At 37.7% G+C, this 17412-nt stretch overlaps 1 protein-coding gene across 1 annotated transcript; it reads left to right on the forward strand.

Moving 5' to 3' along the window:
• Window positions 1-317: 317 nt before the first annotated feature.
• Window positions 318-2171, forward strand: lingo2 (leucine rich repeat and Ig domain containing 2). The gene has a single exon (XM_067381136.1). The coding sequence runs from the start codon at window positions 324-326 to the stop codon at window positions 2169-2171; it is 1848 nt and encodes a 615-aa protein (XP_067237237.1). The 5' UTR covers window positions 318-323.
• The last annotated feature ends 15241 nt before the right edge of the window (window positions 2172-17412 follow it).

Here is a 17412-nt window from a genome sequence, read left to right on the forward strand (position 1 = left end):
AGCAAGAACTGAGGCAGTTCTTTTATTTGTGCATGGATACACCAATCTTCAGTTAGTTCTCTATGTACGGTACAAACAAATTCATATCATGTCCACTGAGTAGTGTCTCCTGCTTTTCTTGAAGAATCCATGTTGTGAATTTAATCTTACAAGGTACTAACCAGTCTTGGTTAATCTTTGGTTAAGTAACCAGATTGGACATTTTGTGTTATTACTATTAATATTCCATATTCTTTATAGCTTATATTTAATATAATAGATTGTGACATCTTTGTTCATTTACTAACCTTTCATCTTTTTCTTTCTTTCAGAGCCATGACAGTATGGTGGACTATATAAATCGAGTCATGCTGCACACAGCCGTGTCTTGCTGGCAGCCTTTGCTGGGGCTGGCCCTGGTGGCTGTGTTCGTGGGCTCCACCCAGGCCTGCCCCTCCCGCTGCGAGTGCTCCGCCCAGAGCCGCTCTGTCATCTGTCACCGCAAGCGCTACACCGCCATCCCTGATGGAGTCCCAATCGAGACACGAATCCTTGATCTCAGCAAGAATCGCATTCAGGCCGTCAACCCCGATGACTTTGCTGCCTATCCACACATAGAAGAATTGGACCTGAGTGGAAACATCATTGCCTACGTTGAGCCCGGAGCCTTTAACTCGCTCTACAGCCTCCACTCACTGAGCTTAAAGAGCAACCGCATCAAGCTGCTCTCTCTAGGTGTCTTCTCCGGCCTCTCCAACCTGACGAACCTGGATATCAGTGACAACAAAGTTGTCATTCTGGTGGACTATATGTTCCAGGACCTGCGCAACCTCAGGTCATTGGAAGTTGGAGACAATGAGCTGGTTTACATCTCCCATCGGGCCTTCAGTGGACTGTTGTCACTGGAGAGCCTGACACTGGAGCGCTGTAACTTGACGGTGGTGCCCACAGATGCCCTGTCCCACCTACACAACCTGGTGAGCCTACATATGCGCTACCTCAGTATCAGCACTCTCCACCCCTACTCCTTCAAGAAGCTATTTCACCTCCGACACCTAGAGATCGACAACTGGCCTTCGTTGGATGTATTCCCAGCTAATTCTCTGCATGGCCTCAACCTCACCACACTTTCCGTTACCAACACCAACCTGTCCGTTTTCCCCTACCAGGCTCTTCGCCACTTGCCATACCTTACGCACCTTAACCTATCCTACAGTCGTATCCGGACAGTGGACGGTGGCCTGCTTCAGGACCTGGTGCGATTGCGTGAGCTGAAGTTGGCTGCATCTCAACTGCTGTCCATTGAACCCTACGCTTTCCAGGGTATACGCTCACTCCGCTTGCTAAATGTCTCCCACAACCGTCTTGATACCTTGGAGAGGGGTGTATTCCATGCTCCTGAGGCTCTAGAGGTGCTGTTGATCAATGACAACCCTCTGGTGTGTGACTGCCGACTCATGTGGTTGCTGCAAAGGCGCCATTCCATTTCTTTCGGTGACACCCAGCCTGAGTGCAGCAATCCGGAGGGCATCCACGGACGCCCCTTCAAGGAGTTCAAAGAGACCCTGCTGTCCTACTACGTGACCTGCACCAAGCCGAAGATCCGTGAAAATCGGACTCAGATGGTGTCGGTGGAGGAGGGACAGTCGGCCCGTTTACACTGCAATGCAGAGGGGACCCCGCGGCCCACTATTTCCTGGGTCACCCCACGCCGGAGACACCTGACCAACAGGAGCCACGGCAGGGTGACGGTCCACAACAACGGCTCGTTGGATATCAAGGCGGCGGAGGTTCAGGATGATGGTGTGTATATGTGTGTGGCCTCTAACACAGCGGGCAATGACACTCTTATGGTATCACTGGCAGTGAAAAGTCTGGGCTCGCTGTATGCCAACAGGACCCAGCATTACACGGATACAAGCAATGCCACTGCCAATGGTACCAACCTCCCTAATGTGACCTTTGGCCTTGACCTAAAGACTATCTTAGTTTCTACAGCCATGGGCTGTTTCACATTCCTAGGAGTGGTTCTCTTCTGCTTCCTGCTCCTGTTTGTGTGGAGTCGAGGAAAAGGCAAACATAAAAACAACATTGATATTGAGTACGTGCCACGCTCAAAGTCCAATGGGACCTCCGCTGAGGAGGCGGACCAGGGTGCTGGGCCGCGGCGCTTTAACATGAAAATGATTTAAAACATTTCAAGTAATACCAGTTGGAATCATTGTTTGACAAATGGTACCTGGAACAGGACTTGCTCAGATCGATGCCAGGAAACTCAACAGTCCCTAAGATTCAATCCAGGTTTTGGTTCAGCTTGGACTTCACTGGATACGCAAGGGGAATAATTTGTGTCAATAATGAAACATTTTCAATTTGTATGAAACCCTCTTGGTAAGAGGTGATGTTCACCAACACTCCAACATAAATTGTGTACAGAACCAATTTGTAAAATTCAAGTATTACTCTTATTTGCTGAGGCTCGCACATGCTTTCACACTGCGACCAACAGATGATCGGGAATCTGTTCTCTCCCTCATTATCCTGCATATATGTACGTAATGCTCAGTTATGTATGTGTATGTTAACATGTATAAACACTTTCTTTTATTGCACAAAATGCAATGACCGCCAAAATTCACATTTCCCATAATTCAAAGGAACTACTGTATGACCAAGCCATCATCTCGCTACTCAAACTGTTTGAGGATGGAGGACAAAGGGCTTATGCGGGTGTGAAATGTTACTCAGAGGAACGTGTATGCCGTTTGTCTACCCCAAGTTATTCTCCTGATATGAAAAATATTATATTTGTTTATAATCTGGAAAAAAAGAAAAGAGATTATTTATTAACAAAAGCCTTTAAGTTCGAACTCAATAATACAAGGTGAAAGTTTTCAAATGGTTTAAATTCATGTATTTTGTTCCTTTGATTTTGCTGTAAGTATACACATTAATTAACACGCCATTTTTAGTTGTGCTCGTCCATTTCCGTGACTCTAACCCCTTATCTGGTACAAAATGTCTCCATTTTGAGTCGGGCTACCATTATTTTATTTTAATTTTTTTTCCCTAGTAAGAAATTCTGACTTTGTTGTGGTAGTTTCTCATTTTGTTGTTGAATCATTTAGATTGTAAACAGTTCAAAGTAAAAGAAAAAAATACATGTATGTGGAATAAAGAATATTGATTTGTATTCTGATGTCGCATTTAGACTAATCTAATTGCATATATTATAGATTTAAATTGATATTATTACACACTGCTAAGTACAGTGTTTCTTTGGATATGGTATATTTTATATACTTTGAAAGACAATTTAATTACATATAATTTAAGTGGTTTAAAATATAACTCTGCTGTCCAAACATTGTTAGGCAAGCCGAGGTCGAACTAAAGAAACTGGTTGAATCAGAGGAAATATATGTAAGAATAAGATGAGACCAAATGCTGTTGAACTAAGATACTTTGCATCTTAGTTTTATCTCCACAGCAGGAAGCACATGTTATCTAGAGAAAAATCTCTAGAAAAAAGCTGTTAACCCTGTGACATGAGGGAAATGAATAGGCAAGATACATTCATCATGTCACATCCATCCTACATCCATCATGCGATGAACAATGTGTTGAGAAACACACTCACCATGAAAATCACAGTGGATAATAGCACTAATTATACAAATTGACAAGGGATATATGTTTTTATTGCTTCCTAATTGTTAGTTAGAACTTTTTGTCCTCTTTTTTTCCCTAGTCCTACTCTAAAGAAAGTCAGAACACAAACATATGAAATTACCAGAACAAGTAGTGTCTTGGTGTCTTGAAACAAGGTTCATAAGGCTGTACACTTAACCATAAAGCCACCCGTCAAAGCAGATTTCCCACTGCTGCCCAGGGAAACCTAATTCGAGACACTGGTCTGTTTTGTAACTGTATTGATTTCCCAAAAGGCACTATGGGGTTACTGGCCAACATTAGGAATATTCTAATTTCTCTAATCTCAGTCAAGCCCAAAGGACCATATGCAAAAACTGTTTCATTGGCTCTTTTTGCTCCTTTTGGTCTGTGTTATTGCAGTCCCACTGGACAGAAAGAAGGACACTCACACTATTGCCTGAGAAAACGAAAATTAGGTTGACTACGGTTAATGGGTCAGATGCTGCCATTTTCATCTCAAGGGGATTAGAAAATCTACTCCACAAAAACACGCACACAACAGCACTCACAGACATTAAATTAATCATCCCTGACCTAATAAGTCCCTACAAAGTCCTTTCTCAAACTCTACATGTCAAACTCGAACTTTAAAACTAAATTTAATTTATTGCTAAATATTATGGTTTCATGTTCAGCATGGCAAATCCCCTAAAAACATTGTACCTGCTTTATTCTTTGTGCCTGCTGTCACAGTATGTCTTATATCTTGTAATAATGTCAGCATACTGATTGTCTCGATATTCCTGATGGCAATTTGCAGGTCTCTTGAACCTTTAAAGTGATTTCAACTTTCAGCCAACTAAATTTTCCACCATTTTGAATCTTGAGAACGCACACATTTTTTGAACTACATCTTTCATCAGGTATTCACCAAATTTGGTACATAGCATCTTCAAACTAGACTGGTCAAAAGATTTTGATTTATCAAACCATTCACGTTACACATCAACCAAACAGGAAATTAATTCTCCCATTATAATCTGCAAAGCTGTCTATAGTGTGAACAAGCATAGCGCGTTTTGTTGATAAACATTAGCCATAAAGGTGAGTAGGCTGTCTGACATATCTTAAAAGTCAATCGTATATGACAAAGCAATATTTTTTATTATATATATATATATATATATATATATATATATATATATATAAATAATGAAACTTAAATTATATTTAATACCTAGATAAAAAAGCTTAAGATATTGTTTAATATTATACCATTTAAATGTACTCATGAAGAGCTTAATCATTCCAAACGTTCTTTGATGTTTGTTCATTTTATTAATCATTTGAGGTTCCAGCAAATAGTTTCCATAACTAATTCTGATAAAATAAAAATAAATTCTATTTTGTATCTTCTGTCGGTTTAAACAATTTGGCTCTTTGTTAAAAAAAAAAAAAAAGCATATACATCAGCTTGTTCATTAGAGAGCAAATTTAATTAGAGAAACCCTGTAGGGCTGTGACTGAGGTACTGTGAAATATCTTCAAGGGTGTCATACAGAAAAACATTTTGCATCACTGAGTTTTATTTATGAGGTCTATTACTGTGTTCCAAAAGACCTCTGAGGCACCACTGACAATCTGAAGATATCTGAATTATGATTTGTTTATGCATAATGTGCAGTATACAGATTCTGCGTGAATCAGGTGAATTAAGATTTCATGTTATTCTTATGATAAATCTATGGAATGCATGGAGCTGCTGAAAGAGGATGTTTTTCAGGTATGTAATGTACAGTTCAGGAAACAAATATTGTAGTCATTGCTTTGAGTAGTAGAGTTTAAAGAGGTGAAAACATGACCAATGAACAAATGAGCAGGTTCTTTTATCTAAATCAAAAACATAAAGCACAGTCAGAGTAGTCTATTTCCCGATCAAATGACTCATCTGGTTCACTTCATTGAAATAAAAACAAAGAGTACAGCACAACCATGTTTGTCCAACTCCAGAATGAAAAATATCAGCTCCTTTGAAGTACAAGAAAATCATTAATAGAACCATAAGGAACCTGAACTATTAAATTCTTCAGAATTCCCCTCCCATCATTACCAACAAATCATCTTGCTGGATACTTTTTTCAGTAAGGGGCCAATTACACAACACTATTTTCAACAAAAAAAACAAAAAAAAACAGAAAACTTTGTATGCGCTTTGGCCGTTCATTTACACGACAACAGCATTTTGGTGACCTGAAACACAAACTTTTGTAATCAGGTTTCAAAGTGGTCTGTTATGTTTGAGACTTCTGATTTATTAGCCGCTATAGGGAACAGGCATGTAGTCTTTCTTTATAAAGTAATGTCAGCAACTACATGTACGTATGTCGCATACACAGCATATTTTGTCGTTTTCGCAGATCCGTGTGAACAGGGATAGTTTTTATGATGTTGTCATCTGTACAAAGAAAAAACTTTTCTGTTTTTAGTACATTGTTGTCTTGTAAACGTATCCTAAATATTTGGGAATATTTGCTCTTAGCCAAACTGTAGTACATTCACCTCTGCCCATAGAGATCAATGCTCCATATGAGAGTTTTATTAAGTCTAGTCAGTTGTCCTTTAAAGGTGCCCTCGAAAGAAAAATTGAATTTATCTTGGCATAGTTGAATAACAAGAGTTCAGTACATGGAAATGACATACAGTGAGTCTCAAACTCCATTGTTTCCTCCTCCTTATATAAATCTCATTTGTTTAAAAGACCTCAGAAGAACAGGTGAATCTCAACATAACACCGACTGTTACGTAACAGTCGGGATCATTAATATGTACGCCCCAACATATCCCAACATTATGAAAGGCATTAGACAAGGGCAGGCATTAACGTCTGGATCTGCACAGGTGAATCATCAGACTAGGTAAGCAAGCAAGAACAATAGCAAAAAATGGCAGATGGAGCAATAATAACTGACATGATCCATGATATCATGATATTTTTAGTGATATTTGTAAATTGTCTTTCTAAATGTTTTGTTAGCATGTTGCTAATGTACTGTTTGATGTGGTTAAAGTTACCATCGTTTCTTACTGTATTTCATTATTAAACACTTGTAACGTTAGTCTGTATAATGCATAAACACAACTTCATTCTTTATAAATCTCTCCAACAGTGTAGCATTAGCCGTTAGCCACGGAGCACAGCCTCAAATTCATTCAGAATCAAACAAACAATATAACATACTCACATAATCCGAAACATGCATGCGGCATGCATGACGAACACTTTGTAAAGATCCATTTGAGGGTTATATTAGCTGTGTGAACTTTGTTTATGCACTGTTCAAGGCAAGCGCGAGCACCGTGGGCGTGGAGCACGAGAATTAAAGGGCCAGTAGCTCTGAATCGGCTCATTTATAATGATGCCCCAAAATAGGCAGTTAAAAAAATGAATTCAAAAAAAAATCTATGGGGTATTTTGAGCTGAAACTTCACAGACACATTCAGGGGACACCTTAGACTTATATTACATCTTTTTAAAAAAAAGTTCTAGGGCACCTTTAATTGGGCAGAAGTCTGTTTACCTTAGTTTCCCTATTAGAGTTTCCTCAAAATCCATTTTTGTGAAGACCTACTTAGGAGAATCCCGACACTGCCATCAGTTTTTCTACTAAACAAACCCAGGTAAAATAAAAGATGTGCTATGTTTAACTAGATAAAAGTTACAGCAAAACTTTTAACCTGCTGTTTTCTGTCGAAAGGAAAGTGGGTCGCCTCAGTGAAAGAGAAGTGTCAACAGTGACTGTTATCCATTCTTCAATCTGCTAGTTATCAACAAAAGCACAATACCCACATCAATCATACTACTGCCAGACATTCCTCTCCAATTACTTTCTCTTCAAGGGCATTGTCTTTTTAAGCCTGATTCTGAGAGATCTGATTACATTCTTATCAAATGATCTGACAATTGATTTAGATGCTCAGATATTGCAAGAGCGGGGTTAAAAGAAATGATATTGACTGAGGAGATTCTCAGCTGTGGATGGAAAAACAACAAAAATCAAGATGTCAACGGATGTACTGAGGCATAAGAGGAAGGGCGCCGGGGGTTGATGCGTGTGACAAGAAAAGGAGGACGGTCACACATCAAACTCCACACCAATTTGGTCGGAGCCACAATTCTGCATTTCAATCTATGTGAAACACTTTCGTCCAGCTGTTATATAAAATGGCAATTTGCCTATTGTGCCACTCAATTGTCAGATCTGAAATGCAATTTTACAGCACTTCATGCTAAGGGGGCCATTTTGAAAAGGTACTACTTATTGGTTTTATTCAAACCAACACAACTTTCCAAAGGAGTAAAGTTCTGAATTTGCACACATACTCATGTATATATGTTTTACAGGCACATTCATGCTGCCGATAGCTGATTGGATGGTTCGGGTCATGTGATGCAGTTCCAACGTGTTTATTCAATCTGTCTTTATTTGGACCTGTCAGGAGGAGTAATCGCACCACTGAGAAGTCAAACCAAGCAACACAAATTGCTCTACAACTTGTTACACACGCTTGCCTGTCAGCCTTCAAGGTCTCCAAAGACAATTCAATTCAACCAGACATGCGAATTTGCTGTTATTTAAATAAAAGAGAAACCGAGAATGTGTTCTTCAGTGGCACGTATTTCCTCACACCCAGTTCTGGAATTTGTTCAATTTTCCCCCTCCACTACACACAGAAAAGTGTGCATCAGTCAAATTAAGATTCAAACAAGAACCTCTTTCCCGTTTTATAGTAAAAGCATTTTTTTCCCCCACTCTGTCGCAGTGGCTAAGTGCAGACTTGAGGGCTCAGGAAATTTGATGCACCTTGATAACTAGTAGCAACTCCAAAACCAGTAGACCTTTAATCTAATCCAAGGCAGAATAGAGGCAGGGATGTACCTCACTGCCTCACAGGTTTACTGCACTGATTATGTTAGGAGTTAGGCTATCAGCGCCTAATTCTATTTCGTTTCACATAAATCCTCATTCAAATAATGAACAGCAAATGCATAGAGCAACATGGTGTGCCATTAGACAGTGATGTATTGTATAGAGACGCATATGTCTTTTTAAAAAAGACAAATACTTGTGCTATAATAAAGTAAGTGTGGAAGGTGATAGTTAAGGTAATTTCTTAAGTGCAGTGCTTTTATGCACTAAATGAATGGCTATTAGAACCAAAACAGATGGGTTATGCTCGTGAGAATAGCTTTTTCTTTGTTATTTGTGAACTGTTTTTTATTACCATTCTTTTCATGTGAGACATAAATTATCAAAAATGTTCTTAACTTGTGGGTTGCAACTTAAAGGTTCACAGAGAAAACTAAATGCAAATAATAAAATGCAACTAACCATATGCACTGCCCAGCCAAAAAAAAAAAAAAAGTCGCTGTTTGGATTTTAATAGGCAAATACTTAAAGAATATATGAATGGATCATTATTACAGTGATTATTATGTTTCTAGCATGTTATATGTTTGGCAACGGTTCTTTTAACCCTTAAAGATGGAGTGTGTAGCTTTTCATTTCTAGGAAGACACATCATGGCCATATTCCAGGATGATAATGTCAAGATTCATCAGGGTTAAAATTGTGAAAGAATGGTTCAGAGAGCATGAAGAATTATTTTCATACATTAATTGGCACCTCTGAGTCCAGACCTTAATTTCATTGAAAGACTTTACAGAGTGCTCACCTCTTGCATTGTCAATACAAGATCTTGTATAAAATTGATGCACCTCTTGATGGAAATAACATCACAAAATTAATTTCCATCGAGAAGTGCTTCATTTTTTGGTCAAGATCTTGTATTGACAATGCAAATGCTGAGCACTGTGTAAAGTCTCCTCCAGCACATCCCAAAAACTTATACTGATGTTAAAGGATTAGTCCACTTTTAAATAACCTGCCTGATAATTTACTCACCCCCATGTCATCCAAGATGTTCATGTCTTTCTTTCGTCAGTCGAAAAGAAATTAAGGAAATTACGAAACGAACGCGGCGCCTGTTTCGTTTTTTTTCCGTAAGTAGAATAGGGAAGACGTAGGAAATTCAGCGTAAGCGTTTTGAAGAATGTGGAAACAGGAAGTACATTCAAGGTGATATTTTGTGTTGTGTTACGGCTGTATTTTTTCTGAAAATGACAGATTGTTTCACTAGATAAGACCCTTATTCCTCGTCTGGTATCATTTAAAGCCCTTTGAAGCTGCACTGAAACAGTAATTTTGACCTTCAACCTGTTGGTAGCCGTTGAAATCCACTATATGGAGAAAAATCCTGGAATGTTTTCATCAAAAACCTTAATTTTCTAACTGACTAAAGAAAGGGGTGAGTAAATTATCAGGAAAAGTTTATTTAAAAGTGGACTAATCCTTTATGGTCAGTACCAATTCATGTGTGAAAATGATTCTTTATATTCCCTTCCAACAATTCTTTCACAGTTTGAGCCTGATGAATCTTGACATTGTCATCCTGGAATATGGCCATGATACATCTTAATACATGGATGTTTAAGAAATTAAAAGCTACAGACTCCATCTTTTAGGGTTAAAAGATGAAAGATTATCTTTCTGTTGCCAAACATACAGTATAACGTGCTAGAAAAATAATAATCACTGTAATAATGATCCATCCATACTCTTATTTTCATTTATTTTTGCATAATAATCATAATTTCAATATTACAAATCATTTTGTTCACGTTTGTAATATTAAAAAATGTCCTGGGTCACATCTTGATGTCCAGTATAAAAACAACAGAATCACTGTTTAAAATAATACAAAAAATCAAATCAACTAAAACTACTCAGCCTTTGAGAATAAATCAAATATGTTCAGCTGAACCAACTAAGACATTTCTATTCAGATATTATATTATATTATATTATATTATATTATATTATATTATATTATATTATATTATATTATATTATATTATATTATATTATATATTATTCTGAAATCAATGACAACATTGAATATTTGCATGCTTTAATTCTCACACCTGTTCCATGACCTGCAGCGAGAAGAGTACTTACCACTCTTTAGATGAAGAAAATCCATTTCAAAGGGAGCATCTGTGACAAGAAGACAGAGATTTTAGTGTGTGAAGTAACATAGTTGAGGAGGAGGGCAAGGCCACAGAGAACACAATCCCTACAACATCAAAAAGAATAACATATGAGAAATGTAGCTCAATGTCTCCGTAGTCTAGGTTAGAAGGGTATGAACTTAACATTTTAGATGTGATTAAAGAGAAGTTTAGACAGCTAAAAGAAAGCATCCAGTTGTATGTTATTACTGAGATGAAAAAATATATTTCATGACAAAATATAACCTTTACAAATCAGTCATAAAGCGTCTTTCAAATGTGTTTGTAGAAAGTTAACATTTCATTTGAAGTCAGTAAAGCATGTATATTTATTCATATTGAGAGGGCCCTGAAATGGGAAAAGCTTTTAAAAAGAAAAAAAGATATTCAGGTTTATTCAGTCAGTTTTAATAAACAGACAAGAAAAGAAAGTTTATTGAGTCCAACATATGTGGTGTGAAATCTGATGCATGATGCATGATGAGATTTTCGTGAGAATGAATAGACAACTAATTTCTCAACATCACACCTCAACGCCTAACACATCTACTGACTAAAACACTTAACCCTGAGCAAAATTAAAGCCACTTGCCACACTTCCAAGAGTGGTTCCACTGCAAAATTTTGTAAATGTGACTTTTATTGACAAAAAATGTAAAAAAAATAATCTTTGTTCTCCTCTTTTTTTTTTTTTTTTTTGTCTCTCTCTCTCTCACTTCTATTCCATGTTCATTGCTGGCTATAGATGGAAGAAGACCGCCTGCAGGGCACATATTAGTAATTCATAAACACAGGAACTAAATTTGACACTCAGTATTCTAGTAAAAGGAGAACAGGGGCTGCTTATGTAACTGGGTTAAATGAGACAACTGGTTGGATGGGTATAGGGAGGGAGATTTCCATGGATTTCTAGACCCTCTTGAGTGCAGCTGTATATAAACACCATATGCAGTATATGAAATATTTTAGTGAATGATTCAGTGACTCACTTAGAAAGAGAGTCACTTGATTCATTCCTGAATCGAATCACTGTTTGCATTAATTAATTGAATTATTGATTCAGTGACTCGCTTATAAAAGTATTCACTTATCTCCACCTACTTATGAAACTAGGTAACTTACCGAAAGAGTCACTGAAAAATCTCCATCACTAATGCAAAGACTGACGGAAAGACTTCTATAAACATAAGAGAAAAGACCCACCAATTTTTCAAATGCACTTCATCAACATGCAGCAACAAACTAGTACAGTCACAATATCAGAGACCTTCCACTTGACAAGACTCACAAGTGGTCACAGAAGACGCATTTGTGATGTATGTGTGTAAACAACAATCTGTCTTTCCAGACCAATTGTGATCACTCAAGATGGATGTTAACACCAGGTGTAAACAGGGCCTGCAGGTGATGAAAAGTGACACTGACAGCTCTAAAATATGCATGTGTGCAGATCTGAGCAGATCCCGCAGGTGCCATTAACACAGTACGAACCATTAGTTTTACAAAGTCATGTGAAACTACAATTTGACGGTGCTAGTTTAAAACCAACGACATCAAGAATGAAAGAAATCTATTTTCGGAAATGTATGGAAACTTCCATCTAGAATCCACTTACAGATAATATCCTTTGGTTTAAATAGAAGCACAAATGAGATTACAAGGGTAAGTTCATAAATGTTGTTTGTCTATTTGCATGTTGTTCATGAATATTTTATAGTAAAGATCTTCAGTAACATGCCTCTGAAGTAGTGTTTTAGCATGTGAACATATTTAAAATGGTCCAACGTTCAGAGAGAACAATATGCTTGTATATCAAGAAACTACGAGCAAATGCATTCAACACATGCAAACACATATTAGTAATAAAAACGTATTTGAATATTTTCCTTTAAAACCATGAAATAGATTCATTAAATCAATGCAGTGTTGCATGTTGTTTTGACATTCAGTTTTTTCTGTGAAACTGCATCTGGGTAAGCTTCCATGAAATTAAATGCAATTGCTTTTGAATGCACACATAACAATGAGACATTCAGCCATTAAAAAATTATGTTTTGCATTTGTTAATTCAGTGTCTATATTTCAATTATGTGCTTGGCAACAATATTGGTCAAAACCCTAAGCAAAATGTAATGCATGCAATCCCATTTTTTTTAGATCAACCACAAGGTTGTAAAAACATTTAATGCTGAATATATGTAGCATGTGCTTATGCCACATAGCATATGAATAAAACAAGTTATGTGCTTAAACAATTGAAGACAGGAAGAAAAGCATGGAGGGTCTGGCATGAAAACGACCTTGGTGTTCCACTTGCAGGTCAGCAGTGGGAGCAGTTAAGCACCATACAGTTCAATTTGTGGGGCCTTGCATCACTTATGAAGATCCAGCCCAAAGGGTCAAGTGCCCTAGAGGTAAGGAGGAATGAGGAGGAAAGTATAGGCCTATGCATAAGTAATGAGAAAGCTAAAGCAGTCAGTTAATGTGGAGACTCAGGCAGCCCTGTAGGGGGCCTCTGGCTGGTCTAGCTAAAGAAATAATAAACAGGCAGGAAGATCTCACACATAGATACAGGACTGAGTAGCCATGTAAACTTGTGTATACTTTAGAGTATGTGATTCAAGGTGTTGCACTTTGTGGAAATTAAAAATGTATTTTTTATTTTCTTATTTTCTGGCCAGGTGCTCTATGGTACATCAAGGGGTCAATGTTTATCTGGTTGGCAAGATGGGACTGCTACAGATGTGTTCAAAATGGCAAACTATCAATCTTCTCTTACTATTTCTGCAGTATCCAGTATGTATACTGTACGTAGTATCCAAATTTTGTGCATGCATGGAATACCCGGATGACCTACTATATTTACCAGAATCTACTAAATACTACTCAGGTACACTGAAATTAGTATGGAAGCTGTGTTTGGACTGGCACACTAAAGGCAGGAACACATCAAGTCGACGCCGACAAACTAGTGGTGACAAAAGCAGACTGCGGGGTTGGCTCACGTCGGCAGCGACTGGGTCCAAAGTTGCCCTGACACACCAAACCGATGCCGGACAGCTGGCGGCCAAGTAGCACGTCTGTTCTGCACCTGCGTAAGATGAAATGCCAGCAGGTGGCAGTAGCTGAACAGCCAATCAGAATGATCAGATGGCCCGATGGACCATTGAGCTCCGACACCAATTCAATATGTGGAAACGGCCCAAAAAAAAAAAAAAATACAAGAACCACACTGAGAAAACTTAGACAGCCGAACAAGAACTGCCCGATGGCCGACAGTCAGCTTGGTGTGTTCCTGCCTTAAGATGCAACTCCACTTAAACTGCAGTATGCAATGTGTATACTGTGAATAGCATGTGAATTTTCTGTATTCTTAGAATTCCCGGATTGCCTAGTACATTTGCTGAAATGTATGCATCTGAGGACACTACATGGGATACCGCTTCCCACAATCCCACTTTTGGCTTGCTTAGTTGGGGACACTTGATGTTCAACATTTGATCTGCCTGCATTGACACCATTGTATGCAAACTGAACTGAGCTGGATGATGACATCACTGTTTTCTCCAGAGCCAATGTATAGATGAATTAATTAATATAATAACTACTGTTTTTTACAAAAGGAATGAATCAAAACTGAATTTACTTAAGCTGGACAATGACACCATTTTCTTTTAGAGCTGCTGTGCTGCCAAAATTATTTGCCAGTTATCACTATAAAGCTGCTTTGCCATAATCTGCATTGTAAAAAGTGCTTTATAAATAAAGGTGACTTGACTTGACTAAAAATGGAAAACTTTTTATGCGTTTTGGCCATTCTTTTACACGGCAGTGACATTTTGGGGGCCTGAAAACTCAAATTTTTGAAAACGGGTTTCAAAATGCAAATTTTTGAAAACAATACCATTATCATCTCTGTATTAACAACAAAAATGTGGATCTGTGAAAACAGTGATGATATGCATATTCGTATTACGTGTTTAGTCTATAGGTTTGCACGTTTGGAGCCAGTGCTCTGTACAAGAATGAGTACGGTATGTGCACAGGCATGTAGTCTTTCTTTACAAAGTGACATTGCCAACTACTGACCTAACATGCACAATACAGAGTTTTTAGTCATTTTCATGGATCCGTGTGAACAGGGATCATTTTGACAGCGTTGTCATCAATACAAAAAAAAAAAAAAAAAACTTTCCGAAGGTACCTCACCAAACTGACTTTGGACAGACTTCTGAGGAAGCATAATGGTTTAATGATCTACAACAAAATAGAGTGAGCTTTGGTGACAATTCAGTGAATATTTAATTACTCTCTAGAAATGACATCAAAAGTGGTAAAAGTAGGTAAAAAGTGTACATTTACATTTTCAGATGCCATGTTTTTTTTTTTAGCTCAACTGTCATGGAATGGAAAGCACAGGATTGTGGGATATCAAAGGCCGTGAAGGATACATCTATGCTGCTTTAAAAAAAAAATCAATCAGATGAAGGTATCTCACTTTTTTTTGGATTCAGATGTACCTTGTTGCCTTCCTACCCCTGCATGCTGCCTTTCAGATACAGCCTTGGTTTTAAAAGGTCTCTGGAATATTCTTTGGTATGAATGCTGATGGATTGAGTAGCTGGCTTTTTTTTTTCTTTTTTTTTTTTTTGTATTCTTTTTTTCTCTCTCTCGAGTTAAACCTTATGTAACACTTTAACTTTGACAAAATCAAGTTAAAGCTTATTTTGCACTTTCTTTATTTTTTGTTTTGTGTGTGAGCATTGATTGTAGCTAGGTTAAAGACTCAAAGGTTGCTGCCTGTGCATGAATTTATGAATTCAATATTTCAATAAGTTTATTAGTTTTATTCCTTTGAAGTAATTTAAATGAAGTTGTGAGCTGGTTTAAAATGGCTTTATTCTGGGCAGACACAATCTGAGGCTTTGCATTTATAGCAATGTGTTTAGAATATTGCCAAATGTATTCTGGTGGTGGTTTGGAAAGTGAGAAATGTATTGGTTTTAAACACACTTTAAAGACTTCCAACTTTGTGCAAATGAGTTCCACAGGGGAAAGAAGGATGGGCCACACTGTGTGTGTCCTTCTGATGCCAGCAGCCAATTGCAACACTGGAATGGAGAAGCTCCAAATTGCAATCATCTCCTTATCGGAAAGGGATAAAAGTACCCTTTCAACAGACACTCCTTGTTCTGTGTCTCCGGTTCATCCAGTGAAACATTAACAGATACGTATAGTTCTGAGTCTCCCATTGGGTGAGACATAACAGATATGCTGTTCTTATTTTAGGGCCTGTGAAAGTAACAGTAACAGATACACTATAATGCCGGGTTCAGACTACATAATATTTTTGTAGGTTACATTAGTCACTGTGTCAGATTATATGATTTTGACAAGAAACATGTCAGACTACATGTTGCTACCCTACCATTCATCACTTGCCGTCTTTAACGACGTGCCTGCTGTCATCGAGAAGGTGGGACTATCGACTGAAAGAAGGTGCCGTGAGTGAAAACAAACAATGGCTAGCAGTGTGTTTTGCTCCATCTTGATGTCAGAAAAGCCCAAAAGTGGACACATATCTGGATTGCGTGGATATTTAGATTTCCTCCAAAGAGAACTGAGGTAACATATGTTTTATTTACCTTTTTTCACCCTCAAGGAAACATCATAAACACAGGAGTATTGTTGCCATAGCTTCACAAACATTTCCTCCATTGTAAAATTTTACCTACACTGTAAAAAATAACCATGATTTTAACAGTAAAAGACTGTAAAATGCTGCCAAACTGTCAATTGGTTTACAGAAAGTTCCCGTACTATATACAGTGAATAATTGTAATAGATCTAACGGTACATTTGATGTAATTTTACGGTAAAATACCGTTAAATTCACAGTTTTTGGAAGTGAAAAATAAAAATTCATTGTAAAATTTACAGTGAAAAACCGTAAATTGACATTCCCACAATTCCCTGCGTGACACTTAACATTTGATATATTTTTGTTGAAATAACTCTGTTTCTTCTTAGTTTTTTTCTAATCAATTAAGTACATAAGGGTTTTATGTTACATCTAATGTTGTTAAATGAATGTTTATTGCATTTTTAAAATTTCATGCATGTTACCATGATGGTGTTTAGTGTGTGTGTGAATGACACTGTGTGCACCTTCTATATTTTAGTATTGTCCTCCTCAGCTTGTGGAAAAGCTGCTTGCGATGAACTTTGATTCATCATGTGACTCTTATCACCACTGTGTTTGGTGACTGTCAGTGTATTATAAAGGTACAAAACAGATATTAGTACTTCATTAGGTTGGTAAATTAACATTATATCAGTTAATGAAATACGTTATTTTACCGTAAATTTAACAGATTTTTTTTACGTTGCTACTGTATTTTTTACGGTAAAGTTCTGGCAACCACAGCTGCCAGTTTTTTACCATAAATTTTACTGGGATTTTTTTACAGTGTAGCAGGAACGGTCCCATTGTCTCTTTTTTGTTTTGGCATGTTTGAAAGCATGTAGGAAGGGCTTCTGCGCTCCTATTGGCCAGTGTCACTCATGTGACAGAACTCGTCGTGGACGACCTGAAAAAAATGCTAGTAGTGAAGCATCACAGATGTGGCATCAGTTGTCGTCCACTATGA

This window comes from Chanodichthys erythropterus, chromosome 1, assembly GCF_024489055.1.
Source record: "Chanodichthys erythropterus isolate Z2021 chromosome 1, ASM2448905v1, whole genome shotgun sequence".
NCBI lineage: Eukaryota > Metazoa > Chordata > Actinopteri > Cypriniformes > Xenocyprididae > Chanodichthys > Chanodichthys erythropterus.